Source organism: Protopterus annectens, chromosome 9.part0, assembly GCF_019279795.1.
Source record: "Protopterus annectens isolate FY-2018-M chromosome 9.part0, PAN1.0, whole genome shotgun sequence".
Lineage (NCBI taxonomy): Eukaryota > Metazoa > Chordata > Ceratodontiformes > Protopteridae > Protopterus > Protopterus annectens.
In genome coordinates this window covers 1,925,299,999-1,925,323,309 of record NC_056743.1, presented here as the reverse complement: position 1 = coordinate 1,925,323,309, position 23,311 = coordinate 1,925,299,999, and the positions used below count along the sequence as shown (strand labels likewise).

Sequence of the window (23,311 nt, the reverse complement as noted above, 5' to 3'; positions counted from 1 at the left end):
ATATATTTATATATGTAGATAGAAATATATATATAGAAATATATATATATATATATATATATATATATATATATATAGATAAACAGTCACTGAAAAGCACTCAATATACCAAGAAAATCCAAAAAGGAGTGCGAACAGCCAAAAAAGAACTCCCAATGCTTCCGAAGCTTCTGTAAAACGTATTTATTGACACAACACAAACCAACACATTAACGCTGTTCAAACAATAATACTTCAATGCGTTTTCATCCAAAAACAAATGGACTTCCTCAGACAACATTTAAAAATTAATTAACCATATATATACTAGCATTCATTATCCTAATGACCAATAAATCTTATAGTAACAGTTTAAAATGAACAAATCAACCATCAGCCTCATGAATATTAATTAGTTAATAATACAGCTGTACATAGATACATACATACACACACACTGCCTCTGAAGTCATACCAAGTCAGACAGAAAGCAAACAATTCTCTTTGCCCAAGACACCGTGGCCTTGGATCTTAATGGCAGCATATTTAGAGATGGGGAAGCATTGGCACAGCCCCCATACTGAAGTGCATGAGGACCCCCCGGAAATATATTGGTACATCAATGCATCTCATGCTTGACATGGGTAAGCACAGGTGACGCGTACAGATTGGGTTCTTCAGGCGTTCTATAAAGCTTACAAGCCATTCTGGAGACTGGAGGCTGAGAATCAGGAGAAGTATAATTAACTTTCAATAGGTCTTAAAATTTTGGGAATAAAAATGGGGTCATCCACTTCAACCTTGGGATTCCAATAATTTTCTCAAACCACTTGCTGTGTTAAGAACAGTCTTTACGTGGTTACATAAAAATGTTTCCATACACTTGATGTCATCAGAAGCTGAACCCAAAGACTGTGGAGAGATGTTTACATGGTCTGAGTCTAGAACCTCATGCATAAATATTATTGTTCCTCTCAAGATGTTGGAGAAAGTGTCCATTTTCACTTATGCTTGTCACACAGGTACCAGGGAGAGTTCCCTAGATGTAGGTCTGGATGTAGATGTACATAGATGGTAACAACCTTCTGAAACACATGGTCATCGTCATAAGATGCTTTATGGACTACTTTGAAATCCTCTTTGGGCAAACAGATTTTTATCTCCAGGAGGCAGTCCAGGTGAAAGAATGTCCCTTCATTAAAAGTCCATCAGCTTTGCAAACGCAACACGTTCCTGATCAGGATTTTGAATCTTCTGGATCTGGAGTGCCATCCTGGTGGATGTCAGTGATGGACTAGGAGGGAAGTGGGGAAGAGAAGTCCGTAGACTGATCCGTACAATTAGGAGATTTGGAACCATCTTTACGAATCCTTTACTTTTCTTTGTTTGGCCAAGATTTTGAAGAACAGGGCTGCTCCAAAGAATCGGTGTGTTTCAGTAATCCTTTCGGTATCAGCTTGCTCCTCCTGTCTGAATACACTGTGAAACTCGTTACAGAGTAAGAATCACATAAGCATGTAACACAAGAGGGATAGTGGTCGTTGGGGGAAACTTGCACCCAATGAAAATACAGTAGAAAAGCCAGCCTTTTCCATTCTTCTAGCTAAACAAGAACAAAATAAAACCAAGTCCTTAACTCAAACTTCTAAGTTGGACAGAAGTAAACTAAACGAATTTACACACACACACACACACACACACACACACACACACACACACACACACACACACAGAAAATTATGCTAACAGAGAGGAACGAATAGTACTAAATAAATGTAAAAATTTCATTAAATTATCTGGAAATTCTTCCAAGAAAGAAAGATACAAATCCGAAGGAACTGGACCAGTTTGATCCACAAGGAAAAGAAAATGGCATTGACACAGCTCAGCAAAGCTTGGCGTCATCAGGGATCGCGCAAGCATGTCAGACAGCTAACAAGATGCATAACTGTACAATGCATTGGGGGAATGGGAGAGCGGTTAACACCAGGAACAGTTGGCATTGATGCCACATTAACGCAGAACCAGTATCCAAGCCCTGTCAGTAGAGAAGGATGAAATGGACTTATGTCAGATTTTAACATCAGCAAGGAGTAGCACTACATTTTCTGGTGGTAAGCGAGGGCACTATGAGTGTGGACAGGACTGATAGCACACTGTTACCTGCTGTAACACATCCTGAAGCTGATGTTCCCTGTCATCACCTCCATTACACCTAATAAGCTAATTGAAAAGTAATGAAAAAAAATTAATAAAAAGTTATCTGCTGCAAATCTGCAAAGATCCACACAGTACACTATTCCTTTCTTTACGATTCATAGGTGGCTGCTGTGAACTTAACAGTGATATCCTCAGCAAGACATTGTGACTGATGGAAAAGTAACGGATGATAAACAAATTAAAAACAAATAACCAGCTGTATGCAACACCCAAAGAATACAGAACTTTGCTTCAATACAAACTTCTAGAACACTGACAATAAACTTAAAAAAAGAAAAAAAAATGGAAACCAAATCAAATTAATCATGACCTACCTTTTAAATGTGGCAAAGGCAATTACCTCTGCTTGGTTGTGGTCATGTATACCTGTATGGCTTGGAAAAAACAGTGCACAATGGAAAATAACTGCATGCAATCCTACCTTCTTTGCAAAATCTCTCTTCCATTCGAGTCTGTATAAAAGATTCCACTGGTTTTCAAAGGCGTATCAAAGCGGCTGATGATTTCTTTGCCCCAATTATCTCTGAGATTTGAGAGAATGAATAAAACACATTGAATTCAGTATTCATAACATAAACAAAGATGCCATCACAACACTCTATGCCATCTTCTAATATGTTTCCCGTAAGCCTTAACCTGCTATATTCTGCAATTGTCATCAGATGAGCTCTATTACCTTGTATCTGCTGAACCGCCATTAGGAGCATAGAAACAAAGCCACAATACCAGGGAAGTAATTACAAGGATCATAAGGTACCTAGTGGTACACATGCTTAAGTAGACAAACATAAAAGTTTGTCTCTCCCTCTTCAAACACTTAACAGTGCTCACCTTTCAACTAAAGTAGGGCTGCACACGATAACCCTAATGTAAACTTGTATCTCTCATTTGTTCATTCTAGCTCTTGTGGCAATGGTTTAATATCAGTGGATGACTGGATAACCGTGTCCAGCTTGCATAACTGTCAACCACCCATATGGGATATTGGACTGAATGCCTACAAAATAAATACCAAACAGGAGAGGGTCCAACACAAAAACCTGCAGTACCCCACTAGTTAAAATGTTATGGTCAGAGAAGGCGCCAGCAAATTTCTCAGCCCGGGGGTCTGTCGGGTAGCCAATTTGCAAATCAGCAGATAACCTAGGGGTTTATATCAAGTTTGTCTACTTTAACAACACTAGCATTAGGGATAGTGTTGAAACTCTTGCCGAGATCAAGATATGCAGAGTGCACTGAGGGACCACTGTTCACATCTCCTCTGTAACCTTTTCAATTAAGTTTATTAATAGTGGTATTAACTTCCTTGTTGGTGTGTTTCTGTGTGGTCCAGCGCTACGGGGCTGGCGGGCGTGTGGTCCAGCGCTACGGGGCTGGCGGGCGTGTGGTCCAGCGCTACGGGGCTGGCGGGCGTGTGGTCCAGCGCTACGGGGCTGGCGGGCGTGTGGTCCAGCGCTACGGGGCTGGCGGGCGTGTGGTCCAGCGCTACGGGGCTGGCGGGCGTGTGGTCCAGCGCTACGGGGCTGGCGGGCGTGTGGTCCAGCGCTACGGGGCTGGCGGGCGTGTGGTCCAGCGCTACGGGGCTGGGGACGTGTGGTCCAGCGCTACGGGGCTGGGGACGTGTGGTCCAGCGCTACGGGGCTGGGGACGTGTGGTCCAGCGCTACGGGGCTGGGGACGTGTGGTCCAGCGCTACGGGGCTGGGGACGTGTGGTCCAGCGCTACGGGGATGTGGCTGTGTGGTTCAGCACTATGGGGCTGAGGACGTGGCTGTGTGGTCCAGTGCTACGGGGCTGGGGACGTGGCTGTGTGGTCCAGCGCTACGGGGCTGGGGACGTGGTTATGTGGTCCAGCGCTACGGGGCTGGGGACGTGGTTATGTGGTCCAGCGCTACGGGGCTGGGGACGTGGTTATGTGGTCCAGCGCTACGGGGCTGGGGACGTGGTTATGTGGTCCAGCGCTACGGGGCTGGGGACGTGGTTATGTGGTCCAGCGCTACGGGGCTGGGGATGTGGATGTGTGGTTCAGCGCTACAGGAATGGGGATGTGTGATCCAGCACTATGGGGTTGGGGATTTCGTACAAGTTTTCATCATTTTTCCCCTTGTTGCTATACAGTTTATTGATACAATATTTCCACCAGAGAGGTTTATTTACCATTACATTTAGGGCATACAGGTACTGACTTTTCCATGTAGTTGTTTAGGTGCTGGTAAAAATGGGAGGATGAGACATCCCTCTCAAATGTGCCGATTTTTTCAGGGAATTTTTGGGAACTTTGCTTAGGTCTTTTACAAGTTAAAAAGTAGATTTGCCCTGGTGAACTCCCTAAAGATGGTCCCATTTGGTGGTAGGGTAGTACCACTAGGCCTGAAAGACAAGATAATTGATTTATGGTCAGAGTTAACCAGGTACAAGGAGGATATGGGGTGAGGTAGAGGCAGGGCCTGTGTTTGTAAGTACCAGGTCAAGGATATTAAAGCTTCTATTGGGTAGTTTTACAATTTGCTCCAGTGCATTGATACTAACAAAGTCTGGGAAAAATGGACCATATCCATTTTTAGACGTGTACGTGTGCCAATTAATGCTTGGGTAATTACAAACCCCTAGCAAGAAAGTACTGGATTTGAAATTTAACCTCTCAATGGTGTTAAGGTAATTTCCATGGTCTTGAGGGGGTGGGCATTTATGTAACTAGCTACAAAATAACAGTTGGACTTGCTAACAGTGATATAGATTTGTAGTTTAGGGTCATGGGTAATTGGACATGTGATAGTATTTCTGAAAAGTACTTCCCCTACAGTTACTCAGGGGCCTGAAGGTATGATAGAGGCTAAAAACCCAGGTATAGCTGGCATGCTGTCCATTGCACTGAGCCCATGCCTCAGTAACTACACAAATATGAATTTATCCAAATTGAAGGGCATCAGGTTCAGACATCGTTTTATTTAGACGCCTTAGCACAGAGTAGTGCAATCATACTGCTGTCTGAATTTTACCATTGGTGATGTAAGAATGCCCAGTACTGGGACTCTGCCTAAAAGGTACTATAGGGGGCAACAAAGGCTTTAGCCAGTATGCAGAAGCCCTGGCAGGAAAGGTGTAAGCCATCCCTGGTGAAATAAAAGGGTTAACTACCATATCATCCCAGCTTGACAGATACTAGGATCCTCTTAAAATAAAACCATGTTAAGCCAATTATGTCTTTGTTTCTCAGCATCAATCTTAGTGATGACAAGTTACTACAAGACATCTGTACAGGGAAATGTTTTAGTCATAGATGACACTACATTTCAGCATACAGACTCCACTGGACAAGACAAGGGTGAGCTGTAAGCTGTTTGCCCAATAACAGAATCCACAATGTCACAAAGGCTCTAAGGGTCCTTAAACTAGACAAATATGACAACACCCTTGTGGTTGCCTATTTGGGAGTGAATGACCTGAGGTGCTACACACTGAGGGATATATAGACACCCAAGAAATATGCCTGAACTTTACAGCCTCAGCACGTTATTTTTATTTTTTATGTCCACACCCTACTATTTCATTTCCAATATTTATTACTATGTCACCTGATCCACTTATTACAAAGCTGCACTAAGACAAGCCAAGAACTGACAACGCAAATTTCTGATGGAGTGTAAATAAGAAGGGGAAAAGTTAGTAAAACCCCTGCACTTATAAACAGGAATTTCATTTTTTTTCAATGCTTTATTGCCCCACTGCCCCATGACAGACAGTGTGATCATCCCTGCACTTGGGACATATACAGTACAGTATGAAGGGGCAAGCTGCCTGGGCAAGAGACTGTCATCCAGATAGCCATGACAGTTCATTGTGCCCCAGCTGTAGCTGGTCTCTCCACATCATATTTTATGAGTGCATGTTTGTGCTCTGTAAGTCTGTCTTATCACATGGACTGAGTTCCTATAGAAACACATTTACCTGCCTCTGGGCAGGGGACAACACTGTGCATGATACAATAAGTTTCACACCATGTAGGATGCAAGCTATGGGAGTATTTCTATTTTAGAGCTAAACCCCCTCCCCTCCCAGAGGTCATATGCGTATCTGTATCACTGCAGGGCCTTTCAATGTCCTGCTGTCCAATGCATGTGTTCTTCTACACATGCAAGGACAAAGGCTACCATCACTGGCTTAGTTAGCCTCTGCCCACATCTTTCCCAGTTCTGGCATTTACTTTCCATGCACTGGAATTATGCCCAACACTGGAATGGCAAAAGAGATGGCTCCCTAGGATGGACAAGTCATAGCTGCTCAGTGTCTAACCCCCGGCTCTTCTTGGGTCATAAGGGCTGTTAGTCTGGGTTTTATCCCTTTGTGCCACAGAGCCAGGTGAGGAAGTTTTTTTCCCTTAAATAGTACGTTATTGATTTAAACTTATTATCCAGGTTGGTAATCTGGACCATGAACTCCCTTCAATACTGACAAAACTGATGTAACGTGTTAAGAGAAGTCAGAACATGATGAAATGTTGAGCAAATAATCTACAGCACATATTTACAGAGAAGTACAATGTTCAAACTACACAATTAGCATGAAAAGGAGAGCGAGCAAAGAATGGAAATGAACAATACAGTTACAACAAAATGGCATTTTTTTATTTAAAAAGATATTCATATGACACAGTTTAATGACTAGAGTGTATAATAACCATCTGTTCTCTTCAGCAGCAAGTATACAAAACAAGGATGAGAGGAGGATAGAAATGCAAAAGTTGGAGAACTGGAGTATGAATGCAGATCTCTTGTCTATCAGACCCAAGTGAGGAAGGCAGGCACTGCAGTAAGGTTATGATGAATGCTTAGATGTTTTTCTTTTCTTTTTATTATTACAAAACATTAACATTATGAATTCAAATACCCATGGAGAAAAGCTGCAAAATCTAAACTTAGTGACAGTTTATGTAGTTACTGCAAATTAACCTATACGGCATAAATAGGATGTCAAAGTAAATTCACAGGCACACAATTAAATTATATACAAACTATACTCAGACATGATTTGGAGGTCAGAACCGAGTCCAAGACCCAAGAGCTGAGACAAGGCAGAATTAAGCAGTACTATGGCACCTTGACGTATGGTAGAGGGGTCACTGCTTTATTCCCAATATTCTATGTTTATCAAGCCTCATCTCCTTAATAGGACTGAGATTACTGCTGCTGTCCTACTATAAACTGGTGGTGAAGATGCGCCTGCATTCACTGGCAAATTCGATCTCAGATGGGTCTTATATACAAGAGGAGATCTGTGTGGAACAAGTACACTTATCCAGGAGATCAAATGATGTGCCTATGGCCCAGGTAGGTACCAGTACAAACATTCACAGGTGAGAAATCCCTCTCCCATTGTTTTCAATTAATGTGAAACCGTGTCAGACATTAGTGGCAAACTTACTCTATAGGGATTGGCCCGACTGTCCATTCCAATTCCACAAATCTCTGACCTTTGTATAGTCTCACTACCTGTGAGCACCAAGATGAGAAGTTCTGGTACACCTCCTGTACAAGGTCGTTCTGCATAAAAAGGATTAAGTAACAGTCAAATACTTGTTTGCATACATTTGAATGGCATTAGAAATAAATACTCATCTAGTCCTTCTCTAGTCTGTCTTTTAAATACATTTAATTTTCTACCTCCTCTTCATCCCTACATTCTCACTCACACCTTCTCCATGTATCTCATGCCCTCTTAAAAGGTTACAGTGGATTGTCTCTGTGATGATGTAAGGTAGTGCCAGCTGTGCTACGGGGAGTAGGGTAGTGCATGTGTAACATATGCCAGCATAGCTAGCTGGAGTTTTGTAAAGAATTCTATGCCATTTGAATATCAAACTGATTTGTACAAATGCTTGTGTTAAAAATGTTTTTGTACAGCTACTTCTGTTAAAAATGTATCGACAGTGAATCCTGCTGAACAGAAAAGAAATATACATGTATGTCAGGCTGCATTGTTGTAACTGCTGAAATCTATAGATTTCAACAGAGGATACTGGAAGTGAAGGGGGTAAGTAGCTAACCTTAAGAAAAATAGCCTGAAATTAAATGACTTGGTTTACGCCATAAAGATTCTATCTCACAGGTCTGAATGCAGCCAGAGACATAATGGCTATGAAAAGCCTTTCTGCAGGAAGGAAGGAAGTTTTGAAATTGTCTTATACCTTCAAGATGTTATATTATGCTTTAGCAAAGTTGTGTGTGTGTATCGTGACACATCTGTACCAAATCCTGGCTCAGTTACTAGTGATGGGTTAGTGTGGGAACCAGAGAGTCAGGTGACCATATGTGATGTCATTCTGTAGCCAGCACTGAAACTGCATCTAGATACTAGTGAGAGATGTGATAGTAGCACTCAGCGCACTGTTTTAGGGAACCTGACAACAAAGACACTCATCCACTTCTTGCCTTGTTCTAGCTGGTAAGTAGGAAATAGTAATTATTCAGGCAGTTAGGAAAATATAGTGAGATTTGCTAAATATTGTTTTTCTGTAAGTGACTCTTTCCATCGGTGTTGTTTTAGGATCATAGGAGGTTACTAGGCTAATAGCCCTGGGGCCCTTACAAGCCTAGCCAGGAATTTATCCCCAAAAAAGAAACCTTAGTCAGCACCTGTCTCCCCTGTCAATGAGTGGAACCCCTGGGACAAATCTGTGGTTTCCCATCTACTCATCAAGGTTGCACTTGAAGAGGGTCAGTGACATGCATGGGAAGTCTATTCCAGAGACTAGGCAGCCTCTGGGAGACAAACCTGTCTCTCCAGCAGGTTTTGTTGATGTCACATATTAGATTTAGACCTTTCAAGTGGGTAATGTGTGAGGAGTTAGACCTATGGATACGGAGCATATCTACTAGGGCAGGGTCTCATATTACCTTGTAGACGAGACACAGATTACCTCTGAGCAAGCTGTACAATACCAAGTAGAGTGATAGTGATTTGAGCCTGTTGGCCTAGGACAGGTGTTGGAGGTCATGGATTCTCTTTGAGAGGTATTTCTGTGGCCTTTCCAGTTGGTGCAGGTGTTTGGAGAGGTACATACCAAACGGGGCGTTATACTCCATTATAGGCTTAATGAGGTAGGTGTGCAGAGGGGTAATAACACTCCTTTTTTCTGAATGCAATCCCTTTACTTATGAGATGAACCACGTAAAAGGCTTTGCTGACCAATGCCACTACATGATGGTCGAATGTGAGATTATTGTCAACCTGAGTACACAGGTCTCTCACCACAGGTTGTGTGCTAAGGGGGTTGCTGTTGATGTGGTAATCAGTAGGGGCCATGTTTTTGCTGAATGGTATGATGATACATTTTTTCATTTAACTTAAGGCCATGACTTTGGCACCAGCCATTTGTTGCTGTGAGACCCTCTTACAGTATGTTAACATCATCTGGGGAGTCAATGACAGTACCCAACTTACAGTCATCCGCAAACTTGGTCAGCCACAGGCCCTTTGTCTTTGCTTGGACCTCTGATAAGAACATGCCAAACAGTAGGGGTCCCAGGACAGATCCTTTGGGACCACTAGTGACAGGTCTGCTGTTGGAGGTGGTGGTGCCTATTTTGACCTTGTGGGTCCTATCAGTGAGCCAGTTGGCCACCCACCTAACGAGATGGGGATTTATGCCAAGTTGAGTTAGCTTTCTGATGATACCAGAGTTGGGGATTGTGTCAAAGGCCTTGACCATGTCAAGGTAAGCTGTATGTACTGAGTTTCTCTCATCCAAGGCCTCGGTGACAGTCTCAAAGAAGTCATCCAGGTTCAACAGGCACGATCTGCCCTTAATGAATCCAAATTGTGTGGAGTCAAGTGCTTGGAGATTGCCTATGTACTTGTTTATGAGATCCATAATAATATGCTCCATGGCTTTACAAATAAGATTTGTTAAGCTAATGGGGCGAAAGTTTCCCAGGTCAGTAGTGGCACCAACTTTGTGCAAGGGGATGACAAAGGCAGTTCTCCACTCTGCTGGAATGAAGCCTGTAATTAGGCTGTGGTTGAATAGGGTGCTCAATGGCAAAGCTAGTTCTTGCTGGAGATGGTGCAGAATACAACCTGGGATGCTATCAGGTCCCATGGAAGTTGTGTTCTTTGCCTTGGATAGGGCCTGTAACACTTGATCTACAGAGATGTGAGATGCGGGATAAGTATAGAAGATGTCGAATGGGCCTTTCGGGGGGATAGGGGGTGAAGTTTGCGCTGAACCTATCAGCTAGCAGGTTGGCTAAGTCAACAGGATCAGTGTAAGTGTTACCCTTAAGTACTAATTCGGAACAAACCTGGGCTTTGCCACTGAGGTTCCTGAAGTAGCTGAAGGCAGCTTTGTGGTTTCCTTGTGTTTCGAAGGCTAGTTTCAATTCATAATTGGGTTTGGAGGTTTTCACTAATGATCTAATTTGCTTGTTGAAGTTGAGAAGGAAGTTTTTCCAATTTGGAATTTGTTCCTTTTTGCCCGTGGACAACAGTTTCTTCCTTTTGTTGTAAAGTCTGTTGATAGGGGATGTCCACCAGACAGGTTTGCGTTTCCTTGAGGCGCAGCCAAGTCTATGCAACTGTACAGGTGCTTGTATACTGCATTGGCATACTGTTCAGCATAATTGTCTGCATCCTCTGAGGAGGGGGGTGTGAAGCTATTGATACCCTCCCTTAGGAGATTGTAGTCAGCTTTTGAGAAGTTTTTTAGTCTGGTTACTGAATGGGATAGAAACTTCGAATGAGACAGACCGATGATCTGATCTCACCAGGGAAGAACAAACTATGGGAGTGGTGCAGCAGTCACTCATGCTGGTGAGAACCAAGTTCAGAATGTTCTCCCCCCTTCCAGGGGATGAGATGAGCTGGTCTAGTGTGTTAGAATTGATGAAATCAAGGAATCACTGGGTGAGTGCATTAGTGCAGTAATAGCTCACCCAGTCTATGGTGGGGTAGTTGAAGTGATGAAGGATCAGGGTGTTAGGGGGTACACCTTGATGGAGTCAAGTAGATCCAGGTAGGAGGAGTGGGTGTCCTACGTAATGGAAGGGGGTCTGTAGCTGGCTACAACTTGGATGGGTGTCTTGTCAACTGTCAGTTGCACCTGGAATAATTCCAGTGCGTCATGCTGGTAAACCAGTCTGGAGGTGTGCCTATCCTTAATGAACATAGAGGCTCCACCACCTTTAGTATTTCCGACCTCATTTTGTGATTAGAAAGTGTGGAATGAAGTACAGCATAGTAAGGCAGGGGTGCTCTCCACAGCCCTAAACCAAATTTCCGTGGCCCCACATACATCGGCATCTTCCTGTGTGAGGAGAGCCTCCAGTGAGTGCATTTTCAGGTTAAGGCTCCTAGCATTAAGCAGCGTGACCTTCAATTTGCTTTTTGACAGATATTTTATATTGGAAGATTTATCTTCGGGGCATAGCCTAAAAAAGGCACAATGGGGAAGGCAAGAGCCTTGACCTGGATCTGGACCCCCTGAGGTGACAGGTGGAGGCCATCTCTGGCAAAGCATCAAGGCCTCTCAACCATGTCTTCCCAGGCAGACAGATACTGGATACTGGATCCCCTTGGAAAGACACCAGAAACTATGCCAGTTGTTGAAGTCAATTATTTTTTGTTGGTACTGTGGTATCATTCTTGATGAAGGTAGGATGCTGCTTAGGGCTAGGGTCATACCTGCCTGGGACACATATTCAGAGCGCAATCATGTCTCTTCATATAGTCCAGGGAGGTAGGACTCGAGTCATTCACACCAACATGGACAATGACAGTCATACTTGTACCTGTTGTGGACAGACTTAAGTGCATGCATGATGTGGAGGATTCTGGCACCTGACAGACAACTGACCATGACCTTTTCTTGTACAGCCTGGTGAGGGGAACATCAGTGCGTCTCACTACTGCGTTGCCAATGACTACTATGTTTGGTTTATTGTTATGCCTTATGGGCTTGCATTGTTTTACTGCTATGCCTAACGGGCTGTGTTTGTGAGACATTGGTGTACTGTCTTCTGTGTGTGATGTGTTTTTTATATTTACTGTCTTGTGTGTGTGATGTGTTTTTTATATTTACTGTGAATTGAAATGCTGGTGTTTATTGTAAATAGATATTCAGTACTTTCATGTTTTCTACTTCATTAATTATTATTAAATATATCTATACATTTCATTGTGGCTAGTCCTTTGTAAAATATTTAACCTTTGAGAGTAATTGCCTTTATTTAGTGGCACTGTCTCTATGTTCCTGAAAGTCTTGCTGCTTGGCTTGGAAACACTACCATTTCTATAAGTATTAATTTTACTAATTTCCATAAGTATTAATTTTACTAAGAGTAATTGGGTACCTGGTAAAGTAGCTGGCTGGTGGCAGTGAACATACCTTGTAGTCTGGCTGAAGGTGGCAAAGTGAGCAAGCTGTGCCAGCCTTTCCCAGTTGTGTGTGTGAAAATCAAATCTCAGAGTATGTGTGTGTGTGTCAGCTACTTTGAACAGGGACAAAGAGCACTGATTTCACAGAGAGGGTGGTGGTGGACTTAAGCTTGAAACACCTGGGTAAGGGCTTAACTCTATAGCTGTGTCAGTGGGGAATCTTATTTAGGGCTTGGAGAAGTAGCCCAGCCCCAGATCTGGATTGTGCATTCCCTGTGTGCTCTTAAGGGAAATTTTAGTTGGTGCAGAAATATGCATCTGAAAATACTGTGTGTCTCTATTTTTCTCAGTGAACGATCCCCACCAGTGTCAGTGATGGGGATTGAGGCTCCCTGATCACTGGCCCAGTGGAGGGACATCATAGTCTCCCCACCTCCTATTCTGGTAACCCATTTCATGGGTTCATCACCATCTCCATGAACAACTTTCCAAGATTAAAGGAGTAGCTGGTCTCTATAATCTATTCCCTCTGCGTACTTCCACCCATTCTGCCATTCTTGCTCACATCTCTCTGCCATGACCTTGTGCACCCATACCTTGCCCCTCTCTTCTCTCATACTTATCTACTGAGAACAGTTTCAGCTCCTTTGGTCTCTCATTATATTCTCCCACTCCCTGTCAAATGATCTTTTATTGGATTGGATTGTGGAGGTAAATGACCCGAGACGTACCTCCCTAGACTATAAGAAGAGAGGCATCATGGAGCTCTCAGAATGCATGTCCCAGACTGGTATGAGCCTAGTAGTAAGCAGCATTTCAGCTTCTCCAAGGATGATGCCACAATATGAACAAAAGATGACGGACTTTAATAATTGGCTTAGTTTCTGGTGTCATTCTAATGGGGTGCAATATTTGTCAACATGGAAAGAGATGATCAACAGACCACAGTGCTTTGCAAGGGATGATCTGTATCTCTCCCCTCAAGGCTTTTAAATATTAGCTAAACATTGTCTTCCCCCATAGTGTCTTTTTTAGGTAATGCCAAACAAAGTACTTCTGACAAAGCAAAGTAAAACCAAGAAAATCTAAAGGTACTACTGCCCAATGCTAGGTGTCTATACAAAAAAAATCTACTCCCTAGAAGCTCTCTTCACCCTAGAGAATGCAGACGTCTGTGCGGTCAGAGACAAGGTTTAAAGCCACGGATAACAAACCAACAGTGCAACGTTATAATGCCTTCCGCACATTTAGACCAGCTACTACACAGAAAGGGACTAAATGTGGAGGTGTCTCGATTTACATCAAAAATAAATACACCTCAAGGCTAGTCAAACAGGACAATGCAATAGGCAAAATCTAATACAATCTATAGGTCCCCCTCTATGACCCAGGAAACCCATACCACGTATTTAAACTTATTGGAAACACTCACCATTAAACCCAACACTGCATTCATGGGCAACTTTAATTAACTTACTATTAACTGGGAATCTTATATGACACCAAACGTACAGGCACAGAGATTCCTGGATTTTGTAAACACAAACTCCCTGGACCAGATGGTCAGTACATCAACCAGGGGTGCAACCATAGTGGATCAGGTCCTCACTAACATGGGAGGGACTGCACATCCCCTAGTGTAATGTCTTCCCTTGTAATGTCAGGCAACAAAATGGTCTCCTTTGAAGTAAAAATAAAATCCAGACCCACAGCTAAACCTGGAATATTCAAGAGCTATGCTAAGACTAACTTCCTGCTATTACATGACAACCTAGCAAAATCTGAAGCCCCCATAAACATTGACAACACTGCTGCCTATGCAGAACTATTCACAGAAACCTTATACAAGCATGTTAACAGCTGCATAAAGGCAGCTGCATCCACCAGGAAGAAATACAAAACTAACTCAGAAAACAAGCCACCCTGGTGGAATCACAAAATCAATAGGCCGTATAACAGAAGGAAGACAATCATGGCAAAAATTAGGAGATGCAGCACCCAGCAGGATAAAGGCACTCTCAAACTAAGCAAACAACTCAGAGGACAAATAAGTCTATCAAAACCAAATTTGAAGCAAATTTGCCCACCTAGGCCAATGACAACCACAAGGCATTCTTTAGCTATGTCTGCAACCTCACAAGCAATACACAATTGTGTGCAGAGCTCATTGTAAATGGAGATAACTATACTGGCCAATAAATTCAGCTCCAACTTTACCCCCCTCTCTCCCAAAACCTTCCTTCAGGAAATGCCATCAAATATTCAAAAGAGAAATCCCCCAGAGGATTAATGGTGCACCACAAAAATCGATAAGCACAAACAAAAATAAAAAAAATGGTGAACCAACGCAAGGCTGCAATAAATACACTCCAGTTTATTCAAATAGGTAAGCGCTTTCTCGACCACATGGTTCGGTTCCTCAGACCATCTCACAAAATCAAGTAAAACAGCAGGATTTATATATACACACAGTGTTTACAGACTATAACATAATGACTCAATTAAGATAAATTCAATTAATAAAATTTGAAAAACCTACTTTAAGTCCACCCATTGACCCAATGTATTCTCTTAGTTATTTATTTACTTTATTTGAAATTTGTTTGCCAGGATGGTCCAATTGGGCCGAAGGAGCCTGTTTTCGATGGGGAGAAAAGGTCCATAAATACATTTTGTTAAACAGCAGGTTATTACAATACAAGATGAGTACATGAATCAAAAGAGTATGCTAGTATAATTTGAAGAGAAAAAAAACAGAGTTGTATCACAATTAGTAAAGTTTACAAATATAAAGTCACTATCATTGCTAACATAGATATTAAGTCTAAACAGTAATAAGTAGGTATTTACAAGTCTAAGCAGTAATAAGTAGGCATTTACAAGTTAGACTAGGGAGTTATTTACAATATGTATGTTGCCCCAGAGGAAATGTAATCAGTGGGTGAAATATTGTTTAATTTAGTTATGATAAGAGGAGAGAGGGAGGAGGAGTAGGGAGTGAGGTACCTGCTGGGGATGTTATGTAGGATGGGAACATGAGCATTCCCAGGACCTGAGCAAAGTGGAAAGCGTGTTAACCTACGTAGCCACGTTACGACAATGCAACTGCCTTAAAGGTATACACCTTAATACATACAGAGTGCAAAAACATATGAAACTGTAAACATTTCTTGTGTGTGTGTGTATATATATATATATATATATATATATATATATATATATATATACACACACACACACACACACACACACATATATATATATATATATATATATATATATACACACACACACACACACACACACACATACATACATAAAATAGTCCAAACATTAAAAATACATGACAAACCAAAATGCAAAATTCCATAAAAATAAAATCACTTAGGGAGCCCTCAATCTCAAGACTGGCTTAACGGAAACCATTCCATTTAAGCCAGAACCTTTATCAGCTCTAAATTTCAATAACCAATGAAACTCACTCCTCTTCATCCTATTCTCAAGATCACCCACCCTAACGCTCTCATATACAACCTCTATCACCCTAAAATAACATTTCTGCATGCAACCTCTTTCCAAAACATGTTTAGCAAGAGCATTAGTGTCCGGATGAATGAATATACCATCACCACAGATATATCCACAATAATTGCATTTATAGCATGGTATATATTCCCATACCTGTAGTCTCACTGCATCTACATGTCTTACTATCAGGATAGCAGAGCCTCCTTTTCAAAGATCTACGGAACTGCAATTATTGTGGATATATCCGTGGTGATGGTATATTCATTCATCCGGACACCAATCAGAGGTTTAGTTTCAAGGTTAGAGCAGATTGTGGTACTAAAAATTTAGTGCATTTGACACAATGTAAATGTTGCCATTCTTTCTATATAGGAAAAACTAATAGAACATTGACAGAGTGGATTAGTGAGCATGTTTATTGAAGGGGTGTAGGGAACACCACTAATGCTCTTGCTAGACATGTTTTGGAAAGAGATTGTAGGCATAAATTTTATTTTAGGATGACAGAGGTTGTAGATGAGAACATTAGGTTGGGTGATTTTTGAGAATATGACAGAGAGAAGTGAGTTGCATTGGTTACAAAATTTAGAGCTGATAAAGGTTTTGGCTTAAATGGAATGGTTTCTGTTAAGCCAGTTTGAGATCAAGAGGGCTACCCAACTGATTTTATTTTTATGGAATTTAGCATTTAGGTTATGTATTGTTAATGTTTGGACTATTTTATACAATCAATTTTTACAGTTGTTCATACGTTTTTACACTCTATATGTATTAGGGTGCATACCTTTAAGGCAGTTGCATTGTTGTAAGGTGGCTACGTAGGTTAGCATGCTTTGCACTTTGATGAAGAGAACGCATTGGGTCAATGGATGGACTTAACATAATTTTTTAAAAATTTAAATGAATTTATCTTAATTGAGTCAATATGTTATAATCTGTAAATGCTATGTGTATATATAAATCCTGCTGTTTTACTTGTTTTTGTGTGATGGTCTGATGAAGTGACCCATGTAGTCAGGAAAGCGCTTACCTATTTCAATAAAACAGAGTATATTTATTGCAGCCGTGCATTGGTTCACCATTCTTTTGTTTGTACCAGCAAATATAACTCCCCCTACTATCACTAGGGAACAGGTCCTTAACACTCTCTCTAAGGCCAAGAACACTGCATCAATGGACCCAGACAATATCCCAGGATGCCTTCTAAATACATTGAAACATAACCTATCAGGCCCTGTGGAATTGCTATTTAACTGCAGCCTCCAAACAGGCTTCATGCCTCATGAATGGAGAACATTAACAATCATCCTTCTGCACAAAGGTGGGCCATCTACAAACACTGGAAACTACAGACCCATAAGTCTCACTAGTCTTGTACATAAAGCCATGGAAAGAATTATCACGGAAATTAACAATAATGATATAGTAAACCTCCAGACACTGGACCCAGCCCAGTTTGATTTCGTCAATGGCAGGTCATGCTTACTCAACCTGGTGGACTTCTTTGAGAAGGGAACCAAAGCAATGGATGAGGGCAAAATAGTTCACACTGCCTACCTTGACCGCAGCCAGGAAGTTAGAATTAGGGAGTCCACCTGTACAAAGAGGCCAGTCACAAGTGGAGTGCCTCAGGGGTCAGTCCTCAGACCGCTCCTTTTTGGCATTTACATCTCTGTAGTAAAGGCCAATGTCAATGGTCTCTGGCTGACTAAACGTGCACTGATTGCAAATTAGGAGCTGTCAGTGAATCCCACACTGACACAAATGTTCTCCAAGAGGGGCTGACACATACAAACAACTGGTGTTACAGCCATGAACTAAAACTAAATGCCAAGAAATTCATAATAGTATCCTTTGGGAAGTCATCCATCCCTGGTAGCTATCATATTGACAAAACAGCCCATAGAGTTGACCCAGCAGTCAGGGACTTAGGGACACACAGACAGTAATCTAGCCTTTGACTATCATGTTTCTACAGTAGTGAGGAAATCATTCAATGTTGCGCAACTTATAAACAAAGGTATGGCATCTATGTCCAAGGAAGTCATTGTTCCACTGTATTCAGCATTCATCATACCTATCATTGAGTACAGTGCCCCCTTTGGTATGTACCTAACCAAGCATTTCCAACAACTGGAATGTCCACAGATGTTTCTCACTAAAAGAACACAGGGCGTAAGAAATATGTTCTATGCAGACTGCCTCAAAGCCCTATCCTTGTATTCTGTCTCCTACAGGCTGTTGAGGGGAGAGCTATGCCTGGCATACAGGGCATTGCCAGACCCCACTCTGATAGACCTCCTGCATATACACAAAATACAGTACCAGAATTACCCCTCTAAAGAATTAAACCTTGTCTGTGATATAAATAGGACCTCCTGGAGAGGCACGTATGTATCCCAGAGACTAACCGTCTCTGGAATAGGCGCCCCATCCATATGGAGCACAGTTCCTCCCTAACCCAATTCAAGAGCAACTTGGACTACTGGATGGGGAATAAGAAATTCCTCCCTGGTTTGGCACCCGTCTCTAATGGGGGTTCCCTTTAGAATCTTGAAATCCTAAAATTTCAAAATTCATGTGGTTGAGATGAGTCTATATTGAAACATCGAATGCTGAAAACAGCGAACGATGTTTCGACACATTTTCAGCGAAAGCTGAAAATATTGAAACCACAGAACAGCAATTTCTTTCCTAGGGAAAGAAATCGCTGTTCCAACCAAAAAAAAAAAAAAACATTAAGCACTTCCAAACACACACACGTACCCTAACCCTAATTGTATCCCCCCCCAAAAAAACAGTAAACAATTGAATACGCATATGCACATAACCCAACCATACATCTAATGGAAAAAAAAGTAAACATTTTAAAACATATGCACTTACCTTAACCCGTACCCTAAGGTCAGTAACTCTTGCACATTTACGTAAACAGTTCCAAACACATACACACTTACCTTAACCTTAATTCTACCCCCCCAAAACAAAAGTAAACAGATGAAAACATATACACACGTAACTCAACCATACATCTAATGCAAAAAAAAAAAAAAAAAAAACAGTAAACACTTTCATACATATGCACTTACCTTAACCCGCACCCTAACCCTAAAGTCAGTAACTGTTGCACATTCACGCTTGGGAGCTATACCGGACAAGGGACCACACTACAGTGCAGAACACGGCAAAGCAACGAAGCGGTCAAGTGACTTCTTTCCCAGGGAAAGAATTCACTGAACAGCCGCTTCACTGTTTCGCCTGTTCGCTCTGTGTGTCAACGCAAACGCATTAGACAAAATGCATTTGTTGTTCTAATAGGAACCTGGTCGAGAACAATTGATCGAAGTTATAGAACTTTGAAATTCTGAACTGAGATCTGCGTACAGCGCGGAATGGGAGATTTCCCTTTTCCTCACTGTAGTGCGATCTGGAAGTTGGTATATTTAAGTAGCAGAGGTGTGGGGGGTGCAGGGGGCTTTGTCCCCCCTGCAGTAACTTTTAAAAAGATGTTTTTTTTTTTATTTTGGATTTGTTTCGGAATCTTGATATTCCAAATGAAATTCGATGTTTTGGAAATTTGGGATTCTAAAGTGAATCTCTCTAATGGAGGCAGGCAATCTGCAAATGGTTCATCTCCCAGGCCCCTGCTTACACTTACCAGAACTTGTCAGATTTGGGCTGCATGGCTAGGCTTAACAATGCCCTCGTAGTCGTTAGCCTAGTAAACACCTATGAAGCGATAATGTAGTTCATGTTCTACACAGAACTTCTCCCGCAAGGTTAACATACCTTGTAAGTTCCTGGTCCTTCTCCTGCTCCCTCCCATCTTGTGTGTGTGTACCACTCTTAACATCTTCCAGTTTTTAGGGGCTGTTGCAGTAGACAGCAATGTGCTAAATATCTGCATTTGAGGATATGGCAGTAAAACATTTGCATTCTGATGGACTGTGGGAGGCAATCCACCTGGTCTCTGTGACTTAGCCTCCTTTATTGACAACTAGTTCCCTTTACATCTGCTCATGTTCTGTTCTTGTACATGTCCATCATTGTCCCTACTCTGATCTGCCACCTTCCCGGTGTGGCACTCTCGCCTCCCTTTCACTCGCACTGTCTGCTTTTCTCACTACTTTCCAGTCACTTCTCCATCCTTACAGAGTCTGGCCTGATCTCTACATTTTTTCTCCTTTCTGCTTTGTATGTAGCTCCCATAAGGTAGTTCCCCTTTTTTGACCGGTGCTTTCACTGCCCTTGGGTTCTTATTGTCCTTCAGCCCAAGTCCTTGCACCACCCCCCTCCACCTCCTGCATGTCATTTCTTCTCGCCTTATTACCAGTTTCATGATCCCTACTTAGAGAGGTTAAAAATGGAGAATGACATGGCGAACAAGACTGGAACATGAAGCCTGACCTTGGGATATAACCTACTTCTGCTTGCAATACACATATAAAGTTTAAATTTAAATAATTATGAAGATCCTTCTCTGACGGTAGCCATCTCTCCTTTAATGAGCAACTTATAGCCAACATGCATTCAAGCTATTCTATACATGAACAATTACTGAAAAAGGTCAGCCTGAACTGAGAAGTTACGTCTAACTTTTTAATCTTGTATATGCATATTCTTGACAGAATTTAGATTTTGGGCCACACTGCAGCTCATCTCTTTCCAGTGAGCATGTACTTATTCATACTTAATTTCCTTCACTGAGAGTAAACAAGTGATGCACCATGATAAAGAGTGTGTCCTTTACTCTGAAAACCTTACACTCCTGCAGTTAAAGTTCCAAATACTATATAACAAACCAAAGCTAAAACATGTTAAATAAAAATCTGATTAGCACTTAACAGAAACCTTGTCTGCAATAACACACAATGAATAAGCATATAACAAATGTAAAAAACTACAAAATGGGTGACAAACAGAACAAGAAGCCACCTGAAAAAGGACAGAGATTAATACTCCTTTGTATGCCTAAAATAAATTATCAAAGCAGGGTAAACCACGAGTTAAACTAAACTACTGAAGTGCAGCATTGTATAGCACATGGAATAAACTGGAGCTCTGCGGGTGAGGCATGGTATGTCCTAGCAGCGTATGTACCAGAGACAGCACTGGGAGTGGGACGTGCACAAGTGCATTAAGGGACAGATGCCTGCATGTACCAGAGACAACAGTTACCAGGAGGGTGTGTGTGCACAGGTACAGTAAGGGAAAGATGCCTGTATGTACCAGAGATGACAGTTATCGGGACTGCGGTGTGCCACAGGTACAGTAAGTAACAGACACCTGCATGTACCTGAGACAACAGTTAACGGGTGTGGTTTGTGCACAGGTACAGTAAGACACCTGCATGTATCACAGACAACAGTCATCAGAAGTGGGGTGTACAGAGGTACAGTAAGTGACAGACACCTGCATGTACCAGAGACAACAGTTATCAGGAGTGGTGTTTGCACAGGTGCAGTATGAGAAAGACACCTGCATGCACCAGAGACAACAGTTATCAGAAGTGTACAGAGGTACGCCCGCATGTACAAGAGACAACAGTTATTGGGAATGGAGTGTGCACAGGTACAGTAAGAGACAGACACCTGCACGTACCAGAGACAACAGTTATCAGGAATAGGGTGTGCAAAAGTGCAGTAAGCGACATACATCCGCATGTACTACAGACAACAGTTATCAGGAGTGGGGTGTGCACACATACAGTAAGGGACAGACACCTGCATGGTTAGAATGTACCCATATTAGCCTGTGCAACTTTAAAAATAAACTTTGCTATCTGATGTGCTAATTTTATTCTGCGAACCTAGACATTATAGCTATCTTCTGAGATCTGGCTTAAACTCGTTGACACCTACAGCACCACTTTTGCACATGAACACCCACAGTTACTTATGGCATCATGAATTTTTGGGAATTTACATTCCTTAAGTAATTGACTTGTCAATTAAAAATACACACCATATGACAAGACAAGGTATAAAACAACAAAAGATAGTTAAAAGAGGATGCACTGCAGTAAATATATTAGCCACCGTCACCTGCAACACATTTTCTTATTTACATTCATATTTTTATAATTAATTGAGTCAGCTATGTGTAGAGAGACATATTATGAAATACTGTGGTGGGAAACAGAATAATACACTACCACGGTCTATATAAAATGTACTGTACTGGAGTTATAGTTAATGATTGCTAGCAATTATAAAAATGTACAAGATTTCCATATGCACATTAATATTGCAAAACCAGCCTTCCCTGTCCAGGACTGAGAGTATAACCAAACAGAAAGGGATAAGGAAAAATGAAAGACTTGCTCTGGTAGAGTTTCCAGATGAATCAAGAACAGAAGTTACTATTAAAAAGGGATAATTAGTGGGGCATATAAAATATTGTACAATAGCTACAGGAATCAATCAGAGGAGATAAGAAAAGATTAGGAAAAGAGATTGGATAAGCAACAAAGTCTAGAGGATTTAAGATTTTTGCTTGTTATTGTTTGCATAGGTATTTTTATACCCAGGCAGACTCAATTTTTCTCAGGTTGATGGCAAATGTCGGAGATGTGACAGGGAATAAAGAGGTAGCTAGGAACATATATTTTTGGGAGTGTAGCGAGTTGGCAGACTTTAAAAAAAATCTCAGCAAAGTACTCTGCCACAACTATAGGGTGAGCAAATGGGTGTAATTAAGGACATTATTTTATTTTGAACAGGAATACAGGAGCTGAATTGCCTATATATAGGAAGACCTTGTTAAGTTTAATTCTGGTGGCTGCCAAAAATCAGTTACTAGAAAATGGAAATCAAAGTATAAAACAACTATATTTGAAGTAATGAATATTGTAACAGAACTGGAATCAAAGAACACATACATTTATGCATATCCTAAAAATGTGTGCAGGGGCCCAGGGTTTGAAAACTGGCCAAAGGTAAGTATACGCCAGCATAGCTAGTTGGAGTTTTGTAAAAAAAAAAACTACATGTCATTTGTATATCAAACTGATTTGTACAGATGCTTGTGTTGAAAACGTATTTGTAAAGCTGCTTGTCTTAAAAATGTACCAACAGTAGGTCCTGCTGGACAGAAAAGAAATACATCGGCATGCCAAACTGTATTTTAACTGTTGACATGAATATACTGTAAGAGAGGATACTGGAAGAGAAGAAGTTAACAACAGTCCAGCTAACTTTGAAAACTAGTCTGAAA

At 41.5% G+C, this 23,311-nt stretch overlaps 1 protein-coding gene across 1 annotated transcript in view; it reads right to left on the bottom strand.

Annotated features, from left to right (window-relative positions):
• The window catches only part of MAN2B1 (mannosidase alpha class 2B member 1), a 1,009,708-nt gene that overhangs the window by 180,607 nt on the left and 805,790 nt on the right, over positions 1–23,311 (bottom strand). The window contains exons 17-18 of the mRNA XM_044084731.1: positions 7,619–7,737; positions 2,621–2,722 (exon numbers count right to left, since the gene is read on the bottom strand). Coding sequence (XP_043940666.1) covers positions 2,621–2,722; positions 7,619–7,737 — 221 coding nt within the window. The remainder of the gene's footprint in view (positions 1–2,620; positions 2,723–7,618; positions 7,738–23,311) is intronic.